The sequence below is a fragment of the Hypomesus nipponensis genome, chromosome 19, assembly GCF_054491055.1.
Source record: "Hypomesus nipponensis isolate SF chromosome 19, ASM5449105v1, whole genome shotgun sequence".
Taxonomy (NCBI): domain Eukaryota; kingdom Metazoa; phylum Chordata; class Actinopteri; order Osmeriformes; family Osmeridae; genus Hypomesus; species Hypomesus nipponensis.
The window spans coordinates 17,514,139-17,538,168 of NC_140379.1; the positions used below are offsets into that span (position 1 = coordinate 17,514,139).

Sequence of the window (24,030 nt, forward strand, 5' to 3'; positions counted from 1 at the left end):
CTGAAGGAGAAGGACCTCTGACTCTTCTCTGGAGGGCACAAGGACCATCCTCGCCAGTCAGAAGCACAAGGAAGAATAGCGCATGCCTGGCATTCCTGTCTCAAGGACAGCAGTTTGTTTGACTGGGCTGGGTTGGTCCCATGCCAACAGCAGGGGCAGGAGTTCCTGTAACTGCTCTTTGCCATTCAAACGCCAAATTACTGAAATGTGTAAGCTGCACCACAGCAAAGTGTTGTTGTAAGGAAGACCTTCTGAGACTATTTGCATTCCCTCTTGTTTTACTGACCTTGCTGCCTACAGCTGGTTACTACAGACAGGAAATTGAGGTCTCGCATTGCAGTTTTCTGGAGCCAAGAACAATGCTAGTGTAAATAAGAAACCAGGTGGTTGGGGACAGATCTGGACCAGTGATGTTGATAACCACAGTTGTAACCACATACGTTGGACTCAAAAGTGAAATAACACGTTTTTCTACTCCGTTGCAACGCTTCATCAGGAAGGTGTGAAAGACATAGGCAGTACCTCTCATTTCTGGACATCATGTTCTTCTCGGTCCACAGTCTGAAGACTACTCAGACAATTCTCTCCTCATACTGCAAAGCTCATATCTTCAGTGGAAGGGAGCAGGTATTGGGACTTAACATACATGTACACTAATTATGTGTGGTTGCAATGTTTACACAACACTTGATACCAATTGTATTCATGTTCCATAGAGTGACACCAATCTTGTCTCCCACTAAAGGTCATTTAGAGCAACCTTTCATTGGCGCAACCTCCTTCAGAGAACCTCAGCCAGGTTGTACACTACGACATGGTCTTCAAAAATAACTGTCTTGTTTTGAAATATATCCTGGCTAAAAACATCCACTCCAAGTCTTAAAGTAGGTGGGAAAACAAGCAGCAATGCATGCCAACAGGCTAGTGTGGTTGAAAGGCACACTACTTAGAGTATAGGTGGTCTATCAGTAGGGTGCGCACAGCTATAATTTGCGCTCCATGCCACAAGCCTATAAAGAGGGGATCTTTAGCTACGCTGTAACATTAACAAGCAAAATGCCATGCTGAATTACATATAAAAGTCTTAGAGCAAGAAACCTCCTACAGCATCTTAGCAAAAGGTCCAATTATCTCTGGAGACAAACCGCCACAAAAACTGGTGGAGGGAAGTCTTGGTACATTCTAGAAAGCGGGGCCAGCCTGGGTAAACCAAACAAGAGCTCACTGCCTCGTTGCCTTTACAGACTCGAGTCAGGAGTGGAAGGCAGCCAGCTAGACCACAGCAATTCAGAGGTTATATCAAATATACTGTAAACGCTACACATTTGCTGTACTATTACAAATCCGGACATGGGCAGCTAAATAATGGATACTACATGCCACTTTACATGACTGAACATACGCAACAATACATGCACATATACACTGGTAGGATTGGTTTCTCCTTTATTTCAGACTTTTTGTTTTGGTTTATTGTGCACATTGTTCTGTAGGGCAGTCCAAGGTGTCGAGACAGATGTTGGAGTATCATAAGAAAGCTAAGCAGTTTTCTGACTAGACTTCATTGGCAAACTGCTTTTTTTCCACAATCTTTTATTTGAACAATAAACAAAATAGTAGAACGCTGGAGGCTTAAGATGAAAAGACAGCATATAATTTGTTTTCAGGTCAATATCCCAACACAAGCTCTCAGCAGACAATAGTGTTAGGGAGCACAAACTAAACAGAACAACATCATTGAAGCAATTCGCCAGCACATTTCCTGACCATACTCATAAAAAAAACATTAGGATTAAAACTCGTACAACAGAAAAGCCATCCTTCGGTTTTCAAATCTTCATTCTTCCAAATATTCCTCCGGGGGTGAAAGAGAATCACTAATCAAACGAACGTTGTAACAATGAGTGCATCAGAAATGACCACATTGCCATCAGCACAACACTTAGGTTATAAAGAGTACCATAATAATACAAACAAATCAGCTCAATTTCCTGTGTGGAATGAGTCATGCAACCAGTGTCATGAGATGATACAACTGAACTGAGAGATGCAGGGGTGAAACTAAAAAGTGGCTTCAGAGCATTAGAGCAAGTATGAAAGGCAACAGGGTCAATATGACTGGATCCTTTGGTTTCAGCGGGGAAAAACTTCTCACTTTACATGCCCATAGGAAATGCTAACAACTATGGAAGGAACCAATTCTGCACAAATAAGACTGTAAAAGGCAGTCACTTTATAAACACAATATACTGTCGAAATATTATATTGCCAATTCATGGAAGAGAATCGTTTGAGTAGTATCACTGAGAAAAGTCTATTACGGAAAATACAAATGATTTACTGAAATGTTTGGAGATATCCTGAATAAGTCTCAGCCACCATCAATTAATGAACTCCAAAGAGGGCAAAAAGAAGCTTGTCCTGTTGGAATGACACCGTGTTGAATCTTGTACCTCGTTTTTTTTTATGGCCAAGGGTGTGTGTAAGTGTGTGTGCCAGTCAATGTGCATGTAACTTTACATGTGGTGTGCATGTTAACAAAGTGATGTTTAGAACATGATTTGTATTTAGGACAGTACAGGAGTGAACCCCTCTGTACCTGCTGTACAAGCACCTTGAGCCACGCAGTGTTTACAGCTCAGGTACTTCCTGTGATGGCTTGAATACTGGCTAGGCTGAAGTACGGATACAACACAACAGGGAAAAAAAAGATAAAGAAATAAATATGATCAAGCAAAGAACTTGTACAATTTTATTCATTGTTGTGCTTTACCTTGGGTAATTTATCTCAAATACCAATTCAGATGCAAGTTAAATTCTGAGGAAAGGGGCATGGTGATGTTGAACAAATGCAAAGTTTGCCCCGTCAAAAAAACAATAACACAAAACATGACATGACTTTTTTTTTTATCCCCACTTGACCTCAAATTAACACAATCAATGAATTATAAATGATGCAAAAGCAAAGTACTGAAAACAAAAGCAAACATGATTTCCTTTTGTGCGCATTTATTGTGGGGGGGATTTCATAACTAGAGCCAAGCACAGGTGTGATCCCATCCCCCTCAACAGTCAGTGTCTCTCTCTCTCTAGAGAGAGGAACTGCTCACAGCCACACACACAAAAAAGGAAATGCAGAGGTTAGGTACATTCCCATAACACTTTACAGACGTTTGACTTCCAGTTGTCACCCCGACTGGGTCAGACTCATACACTGAGGGGAGATTTGGATTACAACGCCTTGCATTCCGAACCTAAGGCAGCCCCCTCTTTCTGGTGAGTTGGGGGGGGGGGGGGGGGTGATGTGGCTCTCACATGTATAACTCCACACGGACCAGACAGGCCGTCGAAAAAAAGCACAGCTTGGAGCTTTCGAACCAGCACAGGGAAATTGACAGATGAAGGATGTAAGGGAGAAAGGAGAGGTACAAAATAAAACGATTTTTGCGATGGAATCTGTCATCATTGGTTGCTCCGTCTCCAGTGTGAATACTCAGGAAAGACCCTCAGAACCAGCAACCCCTTAGGGAGTCAAATCAGGTGACCCTTAACTAGATTCAGAATCGTTTTTTTTTTTTTGTCGTTTTTTTTTTTTTTATACATTTTAATCTTTAAATATCTGCAAAAATGTGCATTTGCACATCCACGTCTTTTATTGATCAGTTATATTTGCGTGCACAGAAGCTTTTTTAATTTTTATCATCATTTAAATCTTAAAGCGCATTAAAATTGTTTCAGATAGTCATTCTAATTCTACACCCAGAAACCACACAAGGTTCTCTCAAACAAGGAAACTTCAGTTTCAACACACTGCAGCGCCTCTTCTCCCATCTTTTTTTTTTTTTTTTTCAATTTTTTGATGGCTCAAGTGTTACCTAGGTTTAAAAGCATCAGGAAAGTGAGGAAGGTGGAGGAAGAGGAGGTGGTGCCGGTGAAGAGCGTCTCGCCCAGGGAGTGTGTAGACTCATACGGTATTGGTTTGACGTTTGCTGGTGCTGGGCCTTTTTCCAAAAGCACTAGGCAAATTTCAACAGGTTTTTCGTTTTCTTTTAAAACCGTTGCAAATTCATACGGCCAACAACTCCCCTTACTAAAAGGCAAAACACAGATTTTTCTATGCCGTTTTCAAAAAAAAAAAAAAAAAAAAAGAGAAAAGAAACAAAAAAATAGAACAACTTCTCTCCAGCAGTCTAACAGTCCACCTGTAACCTAGGGTGGTATAGATAGATATTCAGAGTTCTTCTCGGGGGTGAATCCACTGTTCCCCATTTGATCCAGGCTGGTCTAAGAGTCAAGTGTCATGTCCCCAACCCTTCAAACCCCACCCATGCCCCCCCCCACCCCCCCATGTCCATTCAACAGTCTCTCCTCTCAGCATTAAAAAACAAACTAAACAAAAACAGCAGTGGCGCACAGAGAAGAGGAAGCTGTCACAGGGAATTCTTTTAAGAACGTGTCCTTTTCTCTCCTTCCAAAAAGATAAAAGGAAAAAAGGCGTTGTTGGAAAAGCTGGCTCTCTGGAAAGCGGGGCACAAGGGGGAGGAAAATCTTGCAAGAGAAGAAGTTGGGCAGTGCTCCTGTTCATACGTTTGTATGTGTGTGTGTGTGTGTGTGTGTATGCATATGAGCGAATGACTGTGTGTAAGCCTATCCATGTATGCCAGTGTACGAGTGTGGTGTGTGCGAGTGTGGTGTGCGAGAGTGTGTGTGTGAGAGTGCTTGGGTGTATGTATGTATGCTTGTGTGTGAGTGTGCGCGCGCGTGGCGTCTACAGCAGGTCGACGCGGCGGTAGTACAGCAGGTATGCGGTGCGCTCGGCAGACTGCTTCACCACCTGGTACTGGTTGATGACCTTCACCGCCTGGTCGTCTATACGCAGCCAGCCGTTCAGACCGATGTGGAAGACATCCGTGGTGTAATGGCCGCCGGTGGCGCTGTTCCCATGGTGATAGACAACTGTGGGAAAGGAGGGAGACAGAGTGAGTGAGTGAGAAAGCTGGTGTATTCTATGCAAGGCCCAGCTGGGAGTGTACATTTGGTTACCCACTTTGTTCAAGCCTTCTAGGCTCGGCGTTGGCCAGCACAGACGGCTAGGTAGCCAGCCTCCAAAGGAGGCCTCACTTCACAGCCTGGTGTCGATTCAGGCGTCGAATATCATGTGCTCAGCGAATAGTTAACGTCAAAATGTCCTGAACTCTTGTTTTTACACGTCTGATCATTTGTCGGGCAGATTCCTGTCACTGGATAACGTGTGGCCGAATGGGAAAACATAAGGAAAAGCATGAACAAAATAGTATGTTGTCCATCATTTTTTATATGGGATAATCATCCCTGGTCTGGCTAGTTATGTGTTCTAGATTGCCTTAACCCTGAAATCCTGCAATTAGCCTGAGACCACCTTTACCAGTTGGCCGGGAGCTCCACCACTTGTGTTTCTTAACACAGACGTATATCATAGTGCTAAGTAAACACAGCAGTCCTGGACCATTCGTTCGACTTGGACAGAGGGCTTGCTTCGGGCGCCTTTCTACATCTAAGCCATTTACAGAAACTGGAACCTTTCAGAAGCTAAGCTGCATCACTCCAGCTTATCCGACATTAGCAACAGTGCTCAGAAGACCAGCTAGTTCCTGCTCTGGAACATCTGAGCTACGACTCTCCACCAGATACATGACTGGCTCGCCCCACCTGGAAACGCTTCCATTATGAATGGACACAAAGTTTCTGGTTTCCATGGCAGCTGTTGTTTCAGATACAGTATGCCTGTATTCCAGACTGTGTGGCATGTAGACTTAATCCAGGCTCCTCTCAAAGCCCCGGGTTCAAATGGTCAGGGAGGCTGAACTCTGCTCTCCAAACAGGATCCAACTGTAAAAACGTCTCACAGCTATAGCAACGGTTGTCTGGCGCAATTGTCAACTTCTGACAAGTTGCCCGCCCCCCCCCCCCCCCCCGAAGGAAAATAAACAGCTAAAGATAATTTACTCCTGATGTATGGTGAGATGACCAGCCCTCCCCTCCTGCTCCCAGCAGAGTTACACAGGAGGGATTGAAGGCGGGGGAGGGGGGGGGGTACACAACGTGTTGACATAGCTACTGCTGGAGATCAGACAGCAAGACGATCGCTACATTACCCCCCTCAACTACAGGAGGATGGGGCATCCGTGGAGAAGGATAGTCGTTAATCATAGCGTCCATAGTGCTTGATAACAACCCCTCCATTGGAATCAGGTGTGTTGGAGCGGGGGAAACATCTAAAACATACAAGGCAGTGGACCCTGAGGACCAGGATTGAAACAGCCCTGATCGAGGTGATCAGACCCCTGGCACTAGTCCACAGGGATGACACGGTCGGTGACAACTTCAGCCATCGTTAGAACAGTCCAGGAAGGAACGTTCTGAGCGAGAACATGGAGAAAAAGAAAAAAAAAACAGCCCATCATGTGGACTCCAGCTCCCAAAGCGACTCAACTTGTTTTGACTCCTTGCTGGCCACGTCCAGGATTTGCCCAAGGACATTTCTAAAATCCCAGAAATATAGCAGCACAATGTCGATGTCTTTCTCATGAGGTCTCGTGTGTGTGTGTGTCTGTGTGGTAAACAAGCCGATGTGACAAATGTGGCTGGTAGAGCCATAAAGTCCCGTTCCTGCCTGTTACTGCTGCGCCGTGAATGTAAACAGTACATACCTGCAAAGAGCCTGTAGGTTCTTTGGCCTTTGAAGATTTTGCTCCGTACCCCAGAGGACAGGATATCTGAAAAAGGCAAAGAAAAATAAGTCACCCGTCCGAAAAAAAGAAAAGGTGTACGATATCACTCAAGCACCATTTGTTATTATCATTTCGTTTGTGTGCCATGAAAGCAAGCCCATGTAAATAGAGGCCGCTTTAAAGACACATTGTAGCCTTTAGAAAACCATTTCCAGATTGCATGTTCTACAACAGTCCAAGTGAGCTACGATCCTGGCTAGCTGCCTCAGCGCTATACAAAATAAGATGGAGCCTACTTTTATTCTTTAAGCTGCTGAATAGCAAACGGGCTGGACCCAAAAAGTCCCCCCCCCCCCCCCCCCCTAAATTAGACAAGTTTTTCTGTAAACCGGTTTTGCCTACAGGCTACAGAAAGCCCGTTCCATATAGGACACCAGAGGCCCAGCCTGAGGAACCCTCTACAGGGTCCCCATGTGAACCGTCCACTGGGGTGAGAGGGGGCCATGGATCCTGACGGATCACCTCGGATATTAAAACACACGACCCACTTGGCAGGGGACACCAACATGGCGTCCTGTTTTATGGATGGAGGGTGGGAATGTGGGATGACGGCTCCTCTATAAATATTTCCGTCTGAGCGCAGTTGGACGTGGGCCGCTGTGGTGGGGCAGGGCAGGGCGGGGCGGAGTGGTAAACACAGGCTGGCTGTCCCAGGACTGATGAGGTGTGAGGCAGCCACAGGCCCTGGACGAGGGGGGGGGGGGGGGGGACGACGACGACGACACACTTCAGTAGGAGCGCACACACGCAAATCCTATCTCCCGCTGCTGACTGGATGCTGTCAGAACGAGGGGCCGTTTAGAAATGTAGGATCAGCTAGTGTGCTACGTGTGTGTGTGTGTTGGGGGGGGGGGGACTTTAGACCACGTCCTTACACCCTGGAATACAGATAAACACGGAACGAAACCATTCGGCGTCTTGACTTCCCTGAACTGGGTGTGGAGGAGCGCACCTAAGAAACCACACAGGCTCACCTTTACTGATCTCCAGGTCCACAGGGTAATCAATGTTCTTGACCAGTTTCTGGCAGCCTCCGGTCTTCTCAAACACAAACCTCTTCAGATGGAGCACCAGCACCGGAGGAAGCTCTTCCAGGGTCACTCTCCGGCTGATCTCGATCTGCAAACACCACACACACACACACACGACACTTTGGAAACACAAACCTCCACAGACAACTCGCGACGCACAGAGAGAAAAAACTGTCAAACCTTAATCTAGAACAGAACCCTATCTTCTAAATCACCCTCTGGAAATAAGTCTCTAAAAAGGAACGTTTTTGTTCAAAGCCCGAGGGGCTTGAGGTGAGCTTTGATCCCACGGCCAACGTATCCGAATGCGAAAAACGGCTCGACTGTCAATCGGCAACAATCAGCCGAGTCTAAAACGGCGTGAGGGAACCAGCGCAAGGCTCCTGAGGGCCTGTCGCCCAGCTGTCCTCCACCAGGCCCCGGGCAGCTCGCTGTGCTCCAGCCCCAGTGCGAGGAGACCCCCGGCTGGTCACGGGAGGAGGACAGGACAGAAACAAGACTTGGTTGGTTAACACCCTGAGGGGGCTTCCACAGAGGGACTCTTTCAGAACAAACTCGTCCGTACAACAGAGGGCTGGTCAGAGGAGAGAGAACTGTATCCCAAATACTGGAGAGGACATGAGATTCCGCAATGACAAACATCTCCAATGTCTAAGCGGCCTGGATTCTTAACGTACAAAAAAAAGGACCATCTCTTAGTTATAGAGCGCCGGGAAGTAAACAACAGAAAGCATTTAGGGAGTTGAAGAGCGCCCTTCGCCGGGGGTCAATGCATCTGGTGTAATGCCATAAGGAAAACACTAAACCAACCACAACATCGCAGGGAAACAGCGAGTGACCATGGCTTGCATTTCAAAACACAGAAAGTCTCCCATTTACCAGAAATGCCCTGTCCTGATAACTCCCACACCCTTCCCCCAGTACACAACAAGACAGTAAGAACTGGACGGCAGACATCCTACCTGCCAACAAGACGATACGTTTGAGGCATTAAGACGCGTTTTATACCTGTAAAAACCCTCCCCCCTCTTACTTTACAAGTGCAGAGCCAGATCAGGCCGATCGGGGCCTGGGCATGGTGAGCAGCAGGTGTGCTTGCCTACCTCCTGCTTGCTCTTAGTGGTGTAGCCCTGGACCGCCTCCCTGGCCACCAGGCTCTCCAGGGCCTCCTGGACTGTACGGATCTTCTCAGACTGGATGTCCAGCTGCAGGGTGAAGAAGGGCTGCAGGGTGGCCGACTCCTTAGAGTTCTGCTGGTACACCACCGACCTGGACAACACACACGCACGCACGTTGAAAAGTTTAGAGCAATCTTGGAACATGGCATCAACACCCCCGTATGACCCAGGAGATATCGACACCTACACCGACAAACTGCATGGAAAGTTAGGTGATAAATTTCTATCATAACGCGTGTGAGACTTTCTCCAAAAGAACACTATGAATCATCGTCCGTCTCCCGTCCCCCTCTCCCACTACACTCTCCATCCCCCACGTCCATTTTGTGGCAGGATTTGATCCAAAATGTGTCAACTCCAGCTCCAACTGTCGTTGCGGCCCGGCTACGCCACAAGTGTGAAAAGGTCAGACTAATCTCTCAATTGGGAGAAAATCTTTTCAGAATTGCTCCAACGACTCTCCCTCTGCCAAACCAATTACTCTGGCCTCCCAGAGGGAGGAAATGTGAAATGAATACAGCAGAACACTGTGTGTGTGTGTGTGTGTGTGTGTAAGACATTGTGCTACACAACTTCTCTGAAGAAGTAGTCCGGTCAGTTCAATGCTTGCTGACGGTCTGTCCTTGTCTCGAGCTTACCTCGACATTCAGACAGGGAGAAAATAGATCCTGGGAGAGTGTTGCTAGCCCCGCTGGCAGGAGCGTGCCAGGCCAGAGAGACCTCAGAGGGCTGCGCCATTTAGCCCTGCCACACCCTCACAGGCTTTTACAGTGTCTAACATGTTTGGAGTTGGTGTGTGTGTGTGTGTGTACACATTTGCGTGTCGCCCCGCTGTTAGGTGGTTGAGCCAGGCGACCGCAGTCCGTCCACAGTGTGTGTCATTCTGAAGAGCGAGAGCTGCCCGCTGAGACGGCCAGAGAAGGGCCAGAGACAGCTGGAGGCCCGAGGGCTTGTTTGTGATGGCACCCTGAGCTGAGGTTAGACCTGGGGGGGCTTGCAGGCACCGCCCCCCCCCCACCCCCCCACCCCCCCCCCCCACCCCCCGCCCAGATAAAGATGGCACTATGCTCTCGTCTCTGGTGTCGGGCCGGGAACGAGAGAGTCAGGGCCAACGAAAAGAAAGGGGAAGACACCACTGGTGCCGCGGTGTTCTGCTGCTCGGCATGAACGAAAACAAAGCCCTGGGAAAAAGGAGCGGTGGAGAAACAGCCCGCGGCTGGCCGGCCATTCCTCTGGCTGCACCCGACGGTTGAGTCGGGCGTCTCCACGCCTCTCGGGGGCCGACTCGAGCACGGTTCACGGGGGCCGACACCTTCCACGGACCCCCGCGGCGGCACCGTCGATCGGGCTCACCTGATGTGCCCTCCGAATATGTCCGTGATGGGTGTGCGGACGAAGTCGGCTTGGCGGGTGATGGAGGTCTTGTTCCTGGGCCCCACTTGCTCCCACTCGTCCTCGCTGCCCTCCTCCTTGTCGGCAGGGTCTTCCTCCACGCCGGGCTGAGCCTCTGGGCCGTTGGGTGTGGGGGGCTCTGTTAGGAGAGGTCAGAGACACTTCACAACTACTACAGGGGTGCCATGGGAACAATGGTTTAAAAATAATAATAACTCTAGCCAGCAAATACTAAAGGCGCGCGACGGCGCGTGGAAATCGAGATGTTCTTTGCGTTTCAGTGCATCGCAGCGGACGACTCCTTAGAAGGAACTGAAGAGAAATGGTACTCACTCTCTTCCTGAGGCGAGATGAGCTTCTTCAAAGCGAGCATCTCCTCATGCAATCCGTTGAGGGTGAAGCCCAGGTACTCCTCCGCATCCTCCTGTCGGCCCTGGGAACAGTCATCGGCGCTAATTAGAACACCGAGCTGGCTGCCTGCGGGCAACGCTGCTGACTCAGCACTGACGCGCACCCACAGACAACACGTAGCCAGGTTCCTGAACACATAGAGGACATCTTAGTGCGCAAAAAGGAGGGCCCACGGCCCAGGTGAGAGGAGAACGGAGGAATGTGTGGTCGGAGAAAACAGTCTCGGTCAGGTTCTGAATGAACCCTCATGAAACGGTGATGAATAACTCGACTCAGCAGCCTGGCGCTGGAGAAAAGCTTTTGAGATTTCCCCAACGCAGGCACAGACGGTCTGTTCCACACTCCAGTCAGAGATATGTTCTGAAAAGAGGATTTCCTGTTCATACTTGGAGTTCTTCCAACACCGGGAGCAAGCAATGAGTCTTTAACAAACCTAAACACCTCTATGACTAATGCATTTCCCAATAATATATCCCTCGTTAGTCTTTAGGGGAGAAACGCGGTACCAAGGGCTCCCTGGAGCATACCTTCTCTGAGAGGCTGGACTTGATGAGGGTGAGGAGTCTGTAGATGTAGGTGGGTTCGAAGGGAACGCCGGGCCGCACGTCTTTCATGATCTTGTCTCCGGCGGCTGTGGAGACGGCAACGCGAGTGTCACGTGACATCAGGGACATGGACGTCTCGAGCAGACGAGACACGGAGGGAGAGACATGCTTGCGGACTGCTTACCTTGCTGCTTGGCTTTCGATGGCACAGGCATGTTGCTGAACTCATTCACAAGCCGTACACTAAAAACAGAGAAATATCATGAGGCAAAAACAAATCTATAGAATCACACGAGAATACATTCATTAGCCTGGACACGACGACCTTCAATGTCTCTCAATTTCCATGAATTTCCTATTTGCAAGGACCGTGGTCACCAACACGGCCCGGTGCACTGTCCCCATTCGGACTGAGACCCATCTCGTGAGCTGTGGGAGGAGACTTACAAGTTGTCCATCATGGGCGTGGAGGTGCAGGGTCTCTGGGTGTGGCTGAACAGAGGAATGGACTTCATCAGGTGGTACATGGGCGGACACGCAATCAGGGCCTGCAGGGTCTGGGGGGGGGATCTGGGTCAAGGGTCACACTGGCCTCGGCACAAACAAATGGCACTGGCAGCCGCGCGGGGGCCGACACACAACAAGGAAGCGTTGAGGCGATGTGACTGGGCCGGAAGGATACAGCGTTGATATAGCACCAGTTTCCCTTGTTGATCAGTCCTCTCGGCTGCAAAGACACTGGTTTGTGTATCAACTTCACATTCTCAATTAGTTCTGGGGGATTCAAGCAAACACACGCATTCTTTTGAACAGGCCGTCGTTGAAAAGCCTCGCGAACACAGCCCAAAACACTGCCACTCAAACACTAGATATACCGTTTTTGTGGTTGTGGATAAATACAACGAAATGGTTAGGCCATGTAACTGAAGCAAAGACGACCCAAGCCAGCTAAACTGGGGTATGGTTATCTCCCATGCCGTTATCAGTCCACTGTACTGTAGCGACGCATAGGCTCGTGTCTCCTTCTGACACTGCAGCATCTGAGGGACACACAACGCTGGCTGAGTCAGAACGAGATGATGCTGTGCCACGCCTAGGAAGGGAGGCTGTCACTGGCAACACAGCTCCCATGGTAACGTGGACATCCACTCCCAACACACACACAGGCAGACAATCAACAAAATGATACGAGAAAAAGCATAGCAATCCCACACATTACAAAAAGGCTAAACAGTAGGTTCAGAGCTTCGGCTTGTTCCACCCTATACACACACACACAATAACCGCAAATGAAAGCCATATGACTTTCTCAAGATACAGATAACAGGGTTTCCAAAGTCAATCATTCTGGAGAGAAACCACATATTTCACTAAGCGACAGAAAGAGTGTGGACTTCTATATTCACTCCAGCCCAGATAAGATCAGGTTCAGGGGGTAACAAATCAAAGTGAAATGTGGGAGCAGACACCGTAAAGGCTCTGGAAATAGCTTCCTGTTGCTCCTCAGGGGTCTTCGCGAGAGGGGGCACCCAATCCGTGCAAGGAACTGGGGCTACCAAAATAAGAGTTTGAAGCTAGAGGTACGTGGGTCTTCACGTTGAATTATTAACAGGTCTAGCACACTTAAGCCCCAGCTTCATCTAGACAGAAAAACGTTCCCTCTCTCGTCTCACTGCATTGACAGACTGGGGAGACCTGGAATTATGAGTGGAATTTAAAAGGCTTTGTGGAAGTATTTGTAAAAGTAATAGTAGTACAAAGGCCAGTCGTTTCCAAAAAAATAAAAATGAATGTTTTGCTCACTATCACAGCCCCTCGTATATCCAGGGCTCTGAGGCCAGGGTGATGAAACTGAAACATGCCTGTGCAACAGAACTCCAAACTAAATCAAAAGGCTCCCTGAAGACAATTCACATGCTTCAATGAAAACACCTGAAGGCCTGGTGGTTGGTAAATGTGACCAAAGGATGACAGATCTAAACCCTTCACGACCAGTCTAAACAAAGTAGATCACATCAGATTCTCACTATTGTTCTGTTTGTTTTTTTTTGTCTGTCGGGAGTTTCATCTGATCTGGTTGATGCGTTACTGAACATATTATTTGAATAGTACAGATGGCCCAGGCCATTTCAGACAGCCCTCGCTACAATGTTAGTATGGTCATTGTAGAGGATGCTGAAATCTAAGCTCGAAGTGCATCCCTGCTTTGTATGATGGCTGAACATCCCACAAGGCCTCCTTCAAGAAGGTACATTACCCGGTCTCAATAATTGAAGGAGAACTCGAGGGGAAGAGGGAAGTGTGAGATTGAACCAATCAGAGATGCATCGTACAACTCTGGCTTTAGAGAGTATTTGCACCACCTGGTGTCTGCCCATCCGAGCCCCCTCAGTTTTGCCTGATCTGATTAGCCCATAAATAGTATGCATGACTGTAGGAAACACTGGGGTAAATTAGCATGCATGTCTAAACTATGGCTCATTAACACATACCCCATGAACATGACATTCACAGGTAATTAGAGATGTTAGTTCCCACTCCCTACAGGTTGTTGAGGAGACAACCATTACGTCTCAAGGTTGCCACCAAGTGGCTGACTGGCTAAACCTACTCACTTGTTTTATTTATAACAAATAAATGAAATGTCAGAATAACAAAAAGGCAGATAAAACCAATACCAACACCGTTTGATACATTGACTTATACCGTCACTTAATACCTACTTAACGAAAAAAATAATATCCTCATTTCATTGACCCTTCTGCATGTACATTCTCAAAGAAGTAAATATAAAATATGGCTTTAACATGCCGTTGGCCCTTTAAATTACCCCATGTGCATAAGACTGAGGCCGAATCCCAATACTCCCCCTTACCCCTTTGTTTTGCGTGTTCCCGTGAGAGCTAGTGGTGTCCCAATACTCTTTTTGAGCTAGGGGTAGGGCTAATACGAAGGGGTATACACCCCTTAAAACCAAATAAGATCAGGAGCTTACTTGAAACCTACGGCTATGTGAATAATGCGCTACCGGCAACAATGGCGCCAGATCATCCAGAGTCTGAAATGTAATATTTTCGGCTTAATTAATTGATTAAAAAAATTATGACAGTCTTGTTTTGTGTTATACACAGTCCTGAACATATATTTGCAACCATTTTGCTAATTGAAACGTTTCTAAAAATCGCTAGTTTGGTACGCTAATATTACAGTGCTGAATTGCACAACAGTCCCGTATTTCTCTGACTAGCATGTCTACAGTTTTAAGTAAACTGCGAATTTTGTTTAACATCAGTGCATAACACTACTTGCTTTGGAGATATCGATACGTGCTAGATGACGTACCTGTAAGTAACCAAGTGGTGTCCCTTTTCTTAGGGCTATGTAGCCCTTACCCCTCAGTTCGAGGGCTAAGGGCTAGGGGTAAACTAAGGGGTAAGGGGTAAGGGAGAGTATTGGGATTCGGCCTAAGCACTAAATAAAAATAATTATTGTGGCACAAATCTAACATTTCCTTGTGTTTTCCAGGTCTGGAAATAAACACATTTCCATTTTCGTTACCGTGGAAACCCCAAACTAACCATTGAAAGGGAGAGCAGATGGTACTTTGTGATATACTGTGGGTGACTGTAGATGCCCTACCCTTGACACACCCTGTGACACACCCAGTAGATGTATACGCTACCTGCAAGTTTAGGGGCCATAGGATCTTCTGACACATGGACAGGGCTCTCCTTGACCTCCCCAGCCTTCTCAGGCTGCTCCGGAGTGGCTGGGGAGGGAGCCACGACCTCCACCACGTTCTTCACCTCCACAAAGCCCTGAGGACCTCCAGGTAGGGGCTTGGAGTTATGGAAGAGGCTGGCCCAGGACTTGGGGGGGTTGGCGGCGGGCGCGGCCAGGGGGGCAGGCGACGGCGTCTGCTCTGCCCCTACTGGCCGGGCCTCAGAGTCTGGGGAGGAGGTGGAGGAAGGCTCTGCTGAGAGGGCCGGCTCCTGGGCCTGCTCCCCTGTCTCAGAGTCCTCCCTGTGTCCATCTGCACTGACTGCTGGCTCAGGCTCAGTCAGCCCGTTGGCCACCACGCCCTCCTCCACGTCCTCCTCCTGTTCAGTAGTAGCAGTAGCCGTGGTGGCAGGGGGGCCGACCACAGCCGTCGAGGGGGGAGAAGGGGAGGCGGGGCGGGGGCTGTGCCTGCCGCTGCCCACAAGTTCAGGGCTCTCTGGGACTAGGTGGTCCGGCTGCTGCTCTGCAGTCCTGACCCCCTCTGCCACCCCTCCGCTGTGAGACGAGGAGGAGGAGGACGAGGACGCCGCGTTGTGGCCGTCCGATAAAGACGCCGCTCCGCTCGTGAAGTCCAAAGAGGATTCGTCGGGGCTGTCGCAAGTCCTCTGATCGGTTGGATCGCCCGTTACGGGGCCGGGGGCGGACAGTTCGGCCCCGGGCGACGTCTTGCCGGCCATGTCCTCTGAGTCGTGGGGGGAGGAGCTGAGCGCGTGTCCGTTCACCAGCCCCACCCCCGGCATGCCGTCGGCAGCCCCGCCACTGTTGTTGTTCCCGGCCGCGCCCTCCAGATAGTTGTAGTATCCCGGCGGCCGTTTTTTCTTTTTCTTCCGTTCGCGCTGGCCCAGGCCGCCTGGTCCGTCCATGTCCTGGCAGGACTGCAGACTGTCCAGGGCGGAGGGCTCCGAGTCGGGCCCGTCCTGGGAGTTGTAGTGGCCTCCGTCCGGGAGGTCGGAGACTGGAGGGTCGGTCTGCTGCGGGGCCTTCTGGGACGGCTGGCACCCCAGGATGAACTCGGGGGCCTGGGGGTTGAGGGTACTGGACACCTTGAACAGAGGGTCCTTCGCCCCCGCAGGCTCTGCCTCCATCACCTCGTCGACGCCAAACTCAATCCGCTGGTAGTCTTCTCCTGAGGAGGACAACAGAGGTTCATGTCAACAGAGGTTAATATGGCATCATCCGCGTCATGACATCAGCCTTTAGAGATTGTTTTCACAATGCATCCATTCTGTCTAGCCTCAAATAAGACAGGTGATTTAAATGTCTCTAGAATTGTTTTGGATTTGTAAAACATTCAACGCACTTTCTATGCAACTTACTGTCACAAAGGCAACTGACTACACCCTACATCATTGAAGCTTACTTACTTACGTACTGAATTAACACTTACCAAATAAGCAGATGAAAAAACATTGACACCATTAACCATTCATACCTGGCCTAATTCGGGTTAACATAAGTATGAATTTAAAAAACGTGTTTAAATTGGCAGCTTTTTGCAGTGAGGGAAACGGCTGAAGGTGAACACATGGAAACCCGTTAGTAAAGGTCAGATCGGATCGTCCCAACAGTCTGAACATGAGCCAGCTGCTGCTGGGCTAGCAGACAAGACGGGTCACCCCCAGCCCCTAACCCCCAGCCCTGCTCCCACTGGAGGGATGTGAGACGGCGTTAGATAAGATGCTGAGACTTGATTCAATCCTCAAGAGATTACAGTGTCCTGGGTTAGTGTTTCATCTGGGAGGAGGGGGGGTCATTCAAGAGAGAGAGAGAGAGAGAGAGAGCGAGCGAGAGAGGGCAGGAGAGAGCGAGAGAGAGCGAGAGAGAGCGAGAGAGAAATGCATTCAGAGATCAAACCCAACCCAAACAAGAGATTTCAAGAGGCGTGTTCAATAAGTGTTAGCTGTCTTGTAAAACAATCACTATGCCCTGGTGAGTGTAGTAGGGAGCAAGGGCTCAGACCATCCAGGTAGTGCTGGGGGGGAAAAGCTGGATGGAATACAAAAATCAGTCAAATTAAAGCCCTGCCGAGATGCAATATGCGTTTGATGCAGGAGAGAGACCCTTACGGTATCTAAGCATGCAAAGCCTTAAAGATTGTACGAACAGGCAGGAATAAGAGAGTACAGGGGCAAGGTTTAGAAAGCCACCAGTTTTTAAAGACCTGGGTTTGAGTTCTTCAGCAAAAATCAAAATCAATCAATCAACAAGTAATAAGGCAAGGAGTGACGGACCCCAAACTCACCGCAAACCTGCCGTCTCATAGACTCCGTTATGTATGGCACAGCAGGAGTGCAGTAACTTCCTGAATGATCAATACAAATCAGGGTCAAAATCAGGCGTTATGAGAAGGGGAAGGGCACCTGCTCGAGAGAGAGAGGTGGCTGCTGTTACACTACTTGGCTTTGGTCACGGCTAAAAAGAGGGCGAGTCCCAAAAGCTCCTCTCTGAGGGGGGAAAAGAAATTCTCTTACAGCTCGAGCCAAATCACTTTGTAATCAAGACAAAAAGCAAAACAAACGAGGGCCTCGTCTCTGCCAGGCAGGTCAGGTAAGCCTGGCTGAGGCCCCACTGGACAGAGCGCGTCTGGGGCTTCTGGGACACAGCTCTGACATCAGGCAGGAGCAAGGTGACGTCCGGCCCTGGCTAGCACAGCTGGCACTGTGGCAGTGGGAATATTGCTGTCTCATGGTGTACATTTCTTATCACAGATGTTGCACTTACCTGAAGACTGACTGACGCAGGAGACTTTGTCATTGAACGGGGGAAGCTGTTGGGGGGGGGGGACACAAAGAGAACTTGTAAATACACTTTCAACCTTATCATGGCTGTTATCGGATGCTTCCTGATTATCAACAAAGCCCATCTTGTGCAACTTATGTACTTTGGAATGGTGGGGCAGATAGGACTACTCGTCATTCTAGGGCTTCCTGTCAGCTTCCCCCCAGTTAGGGAGCACGGGGCCGGAAAGCCATGGAGCTCCATGCTTTCCACATCTTGACTGAGCAGGTGAGGGCATGGCTCTAAATCTACGCTCAAAGAAGTATGTATGCTAATGAGCTTAGGAGAGGCCATTCTTAAGACCATGACTGTTCTAAGATTAGGAGTCGCTGCAACACCAGTACCAACAGCAACCACTGAGCTGGCACTCCCTTTAAGATAGAAGCAATTCATGAGAGGGTCTGGAATGACCGCTAGTGGTCAGTTCATCAGCCTAAATGATGTAATCCACAATGCATGGGAAAAAGTCAATTTGATGTCAATTGTGCTCCTTGTACTCAAGCGTCATAGTCCATTCCAGTCAGACTTTCTCAATTTGAGGAGGCATGCTGCTAAACCGTTTACTCTGCAAGTCATTTCTCTGCTTGTAACCTCACCTCAACATAACAGCGTGGAGTCACAAAGAACTGGTTGATCTCATCAGGGCTGAACTCCCCGAAGATGTACTGTGGAGAGAAACCACACCAAATATCATTAGTCATTGAATTTAACACACATTTAATACCCACAGAAAATATTTTTTCACTACAATAAAATTAAATCCGTACCAACATGGGGAATTAAGGAAGATGACTAACATTTAAAAAAATTCAAAAGAGGGCCGCTGCGTCAATTGCTCGGGACACAAAGAGAATTTTATAGATGTGGGCGTCAAAGGTCCGTCCACCTTTTATTGACAAACTGACAGAGTTGGAGGACAACACCCGGGGAGATCTAGGGCTCCTGGGAGCTACGCTTTCAATTGACAACTCTGATTGCAACATTGGTTTGAGCTAACGTAAAGGACAACATGCAAGTGATGAGTCATGTAGCATTAGCATGGCAAAATGGCTGCCGGCGGCCCACCCAAGAGAAGTGAGCTGACTCACTGGCGTTAGCTCGCACAGCCCAACACGTTCTGGGAGGCAAATGTTGTACGAGTAGGACGCAGGTCAATTTGACAAATCTGCAACTGTAGCTTTTACACAAGTGGCATGAGTCAAAGAGGGTGACTTCATATATTACCGTCAACAAGAGCGGGGAATAAATAAAAAAAACACTCCCACACCAGTCAGATACATTGCCTCCAAAGATTACATATATAGCAGGTTTAGGAATCTCATTCTGCATCAATGCATCAACCTCTGTATATTTCACATGCTGTTCTCAGGCAGGAAGACTACAGCTTCATTGAGTGTGCACTTCAGACAGGAGGGGTGGCAGTCTTTAGGATGCTGGATTTGTGACCCTCAAATCCCACAGGTTCAAACAGGGATTACTCCTACTCACTGCACAAGACTCCTTTGGAGATAGTACTGCAGGAGGAGTGCCCTGCAAATAACAACCCTAGTTGGTGGAACAGTATGGAACATCATGGGGGAATGTTTAATATGCAGCAGAAAAAGCAGAAAAAAAATTACATACTTCAAACCTTTTTTGGTCAAACAGCAACCTGAAGTGGATTGTGTGATCCACTCTGATGTTTAAGGATCACCAATGGAATTCGATTGATTGTATCATTTGATGGCAACTTGTTGGCAATTCATAAAGCTTGGAATCTTCCATATATCTTGTCACCATCTAGCAATCCATCACTCTGGACCCTGACTGTGAGCATTAAGTGTTAATGTTGGTTCATATTTTGAAATGGGGGTTTGACCAAACCAAGTTAGTGTGCAGACTCAGACCTGAGCAGAGGGATACCAGTATTGCCTGTGTAACATGCTACAAACAGAGACACATAGCCTAGTAAAGATAACCTGCTTTCCCACTGCTGGCTATAATTAACTTAATCCCAGTTGCAGAGTAATTGAAGGTCTCTTACACTTGCTGCACAATGACAGCCCAACTCAGGGGTACAAATTGGTGCTTATTTGCCAGACATTACCAGCATTGGCTCAGTTAGTTGAAGCCACTCAAGACGCCACATAAATAATAAAACCCTGCCATTTTAGTCTACTCCTGGAGAGAAAAAAGGGAACATTTTGAAAATACCGAAATTCGCCATTTACACATGTAAACCAAATGCTAAAATAGACATGTGACAACGTGTTCACGGTTGCATGCAGCTATGGAGCCGTGAAGAAATGGCAAAAAACTCGCCGGACAGGCAGCTAATCCTTCCAAAGCATTAAACAGTGGCACATGAAAAGGGAGCCCACAAAGAAAAGAAAGTGCCGTTCGAGCACATGTAACTCTTTGCAAACAAGGGCCCAACATTGCTGAAATGGCACTACAAGCGACAAACAGCCAGATGTAATCCAACGGCCTCGGGACGGCTAATACAATCACAACAGAAAGAATGTCCCTTTGCGTCTTTCTGCAGGCGTGCCACACGTACCACACTAAGCTTCCCTCGCTGTTCATTTTGGCGGAGGATTAACACAAATTAGCCATCTGTATTATTTCAACATGCTACAATGACACCCACACGTTACCGAGGGAGTAGGAGAGGGGCTAACAAGACATGGGGATACAGACACAAGGAGCAGGCCTGTGCTAGGACTGCCACGGGTGTATGGAGATACATCGGACAGGTGTTCTCTTTTGCAGCACTTACACATTCGTTTCATTTTTTTGTACTCGTGTAACAAAAACGGCATCCTGCAGTCTAGGGAGAGGGACGTTTTGGGGAAATGAAACAGGTATATGGGTGGTTTAGTAGGACAGGGGTATAACAAGAGACTGAGAATATGTAAATCGACAAGCAAGCGATAAGTACCTGTCCCAGTAGCTGCATCACTAGAATTTGAAATGACTGAACATCGTTATCTGCTCCCACCTGATGAACAGGGTATGTCAGATAACTTAACAGTCCAGCCTTTTACCTGAAAGAATACATTCTTTCACACAACTCTGCCTTCTTTCCCATTGGCCCAGCATTCAGCCTTACCCCAAGTCTGATGTTCTCACTGTCACTGGAATGCAAAGAATCACTATTAGCCGACTTGGCAGAGCCTGAAAATATAACACTACAAATAAGGTCAACGACAATTCAAGGAAACCTCTGGAACCTGTCTGAGCATGTGTTATTAAGAGTCTCCATTAAGACATGAGGTATTACGAGTCAAAACAGTGACTCTCCACACCTAGAAAACCTTGTCTAAACACCGAACAGGACTACGTTGAGTAGGGAACATCCCTGTCATGTGCTCATTCTAGGAGACAGATACTGCAGAGGGCAATTGGCATTAGACTTCTTTCCAACATTTCCAACAGCTGAGGGATTCTGTCAAATGTCATGCGGCTGCAGCACCTTTCAAGGGTACAACAAACAGCACACCAACCCCTGCTCCACCCTACAGTTGAGGAAAATACCTACCCAAGTGCAAAGCCAACTATTTGAGCCTCATGTGCCATTTCTGGACTGTAAAATCAGGAGCTGGTCTTTCAGTAGAGGCCACCAGCCACCATAAGCAGACCAGGTCATATTTTGAAATGAACCATCAGCCTCTAGATATAGTCCATTTTAAAAATAAGAAGTGGGTTGGGGGTACGGGAGCCAAACATGAGCAGATTCAGTTCCACTGACTGCGAAGGATGCCATTTTCCTATTTCCATCAGGCACCGAGATCCTAGGTGGCTTTGCCTACCACCCCTTTGCCAGGCCACACCTCCCTCTCAGATGACATTGCGACAATCCAGCCTGGCTACATTCATGCTGTGTTTTACCAACTCAATAACTCTATAGTAATGTATTTTCACTCAACAAATATGAATGGAGATCATACTCGCATTCGTTGAAGAGCATCCATTTGTTTGGATGATTGGAAGTAACACCCAGTTTCGAGGAAGTTGCACCATTTCCAATACAGTTAGCCATTTAGTGGACAGAGCATCCATAATGTTTGGTGTATGGAATTGTATTGTCACCCAAGTGGTTATAAGCCACTCCAATTATTTTAGACTCCATTGAAAGTCCTGCAACCAAAAAGTTATTCCCACTGTTGCTTCTGAAGTCCACCTACTTTAGTAAAACCAATCTCTTCTGGCCAGTGCCTTAATGATCTCTTAATTCCAAATAGCCAACATTAATAAAGCATACTACTATGACTACATTTTCTGCACCAAATCCCATTTCTAAAAGTTGCATTAACCTTCCATTCACGCTTTTTGTAAGGCATCATTAGTATGGGATTAGCACAATAAGACACAAGTACACTGAAAGAAACTACAGAACACATCCCAATGGTCGAATAGGATGACATTAATTGTCACTCATGCAGACAGGACGGGAACACATGATCAAAGGGTGCAAAAAGGCCATCTCAGAATGACTCAGAAAAACTAGCTGGCTAAACGCCTCGCCAAGATCAATGCTGGTTTAATATTTAGCTAGCCTCTTAGAAAGATAATGTGTCACACATGGATGTAACGTTCACCGGCTCGTCAAAAAGAAACCCAGTGGAGGAAAGTCTAGCTCAATTTAGGGACTAAGATCACGAGCCATGGTTATATTAGAGCAATCTGACTAACTGCTATAGCACTGGAAAGCCAATTTAGCACGGGTAGCTGGCTTGTCGTCTTGTTTAACTTGAATAACAAGCTACACAGAGATTGCTTGCAGATAACTGAGAATAAACGTTGTTCGCTTGAGAACGAACTGCTTTTATGCCACATTTGTATTAACCTTGCGCGCAATTTATATTTCAAAAGATCGCTGGGAAGTCCGTTTCACATCAGGCCGTAACAAAATATAGCTAGCTAGCGTTAGCTGTCAACCGATTATTATGGGGGGGGGGGGAGGTCTCCCCCAGCTTCAACATGAGTTAGCTAGCTAGCTAAAAAGCCAACCAAGCTTCTAGTGCATGCGACTGCCAACAACAATGTGGTGTGTGTCTGAGCTCCAAGTCTCGCTGGTTTAGATTCACACGGAAACCGCCCCTGCTCGGTAAAAGGCCCGTCCGAGCCACACCACCTGCGTCCATCAGAACAGTAGCTAATAATGTTGGTAAGCTAGTGCTATGCTAAGTAGCCCCATTTATGCGCCTCTTGTACAAACAGCACTGGCAGCAAGCTAAGTTGGGCTGTCTAGCTAGCTAGTTGGCTAAACTGGCCTGCCTGAATGAATTAAACTACACAAGACGTTTTCATACCACAAACATATTTGACAGTAATTTATTATATTGACACAAAACGTCGGCCGTTTATGACAGAGACATTTTGACTCTGCAAGCTGGCCAAAACCGTTATGAAAATCTGCAATCGGATAAGCAGGCCTGTCGGAGCAGAGCAGATGGGCCGTGCACAGACACGCAGCAATTTTAAACAGCACGCTAGCTAAAAACCTCAAAGTAAAGCCAGTGACACCTGTTGGGGTCTAGCGAATGTGTTACATTTATACTTAAGTACAAGTGTCCACCTTTGTAAATCCACTGTACCATTTTCAACTAATCTACAAAGGCTACCGTTGTTTGTTACTTTGAATGGAGGCTCGTCGGGCCTATACCATGCTGGTGTTTCAATGGGGAAAAGGCTTTTAGTGCTTAGGAAAGCATTAGCAAAACGATTTCAGCCCACTTTTCAATGACATTACAGTACTTCATTAACGTCGTGTGTAACTAAATTGTGTATTTTAAGACAACTTTGCAACCAACGTATAGCCACACTGTAAAACATATGTAAATGACAGCCACACGTTTCAGGGGCAGCATGAAGAGTTTCTCTAGCAAGCTAGCTAGCAAGTCTACCTGGTTGCTGTGAGAAGCCATGCTCCCGGTTAGATTTTCTCTTTTCCAATCAGAAGACGTGATCTCCGGGGAAGGTGTTGTCTTTTTTGTAATAACAATTACAAAAGACGTCCTATTCCGACATCATTATAATGATCGTAACGGTAGACTGACAGTCGTATTATTGGGTTATTCTACTCCTCCAGCATATCACGCTGCTTCCCCTGCCGTCGCCATTTCTGTCTCGCCTCCTTGCTTCTAGCTGGCGCGCGGTTGGA

At 47.6% G+C, this 24,030-nt stretch overlaps 1 protein-coding gene across 3 annotated transcripts; it reads right to left on the bottom strand.

Moving 5' to 3' along the window:
* Positions 1 to 2,738: 2,738 nt before the first annotated feature.
* usp10 (ubiquitin specific peptidase 10) lies at positions 2,739 to 24,004 on the bottom strand. 3 transcript variants are annotated; one of them, XR_014732222.1, is made up of 16 exons: positions 23,774 to 24,004; positions 18,482 to 18,550; positions 17,829 to 17,874; positions 17,350 to 17,409; positions 15,010 to 16,233; positions 12,010 to 12,101; positions 11,775 to 11,884; positions 11,512 to 11,570; positions 11,310 to 11,413; positions 10,705 to 10,804; positions 10,333 to 10,510; positions 8,905 to 9,070; positions 7,745 to 7,889; positions 6,690 to 6,755; positions 5,048 to 5,240; positions 4,867 to 4,956 (listed from the first exon to the last, which is right to left on the bottom strand). XR_014732222.1 is itself a non-coding variant. In XM_084681876.1 (15 exons), exons 1-15 carry the CDS (start codon positions 23,792 to 23,794, stop codon positions 4,769 to 4,771), a joined length of 2,628 nt encoding a protein of 875 aa, XP_084538002.1. In that variant the 5' UTR covers positions 23,795 to 24,001; the 3' UTR covers positions 2,739 to 4,768. The 3 variants fall into 3 exon arrangements, 2 of the variants coding, with proteins under 2 accessions (XP_084538002.1, XP_084538003.1); XM_084681876.1 differs by lacking the exon at positions 5,048 to 5,240 and having other exon boundaries at positions 2,739 to 4,956; positions 23,774 to 24,001; XM_084681877.1 differs by lacking the exons at positions 5,048 to 5,240; positions 17,350 to 17,409 and having other exon boundaries at positions 2,739 to 4,956; positions 23,774 to 24,001.
* Between the last annotated feature and the right edge of the window lie 26 nt (positions 24,005 to 24,030).

Excerpts from the sequence above, each read along its gene's own strand:
- usp10 (XM_084681876.1), bottom strand. The coding sequence starts at position 23,794 with ATGGCTTCTCACAGCAACCAG. Across the intron at positions 11,571-11,774 it reads ACGCCCATGATGGACAACTT|TGTACGGCTTGTGAATGAGT; the intron begins GTAAGTCTCCTC and ends CTCTGTTTTTAG. Across the intron at positions 6,756-7,744 it reads GGACCTGGAGATCAGTAAAG|ATATCCTGTCCTCTGGGGTA; the intron begins GTGAGCCTGTGT and ends TGCCTTTTTCAG.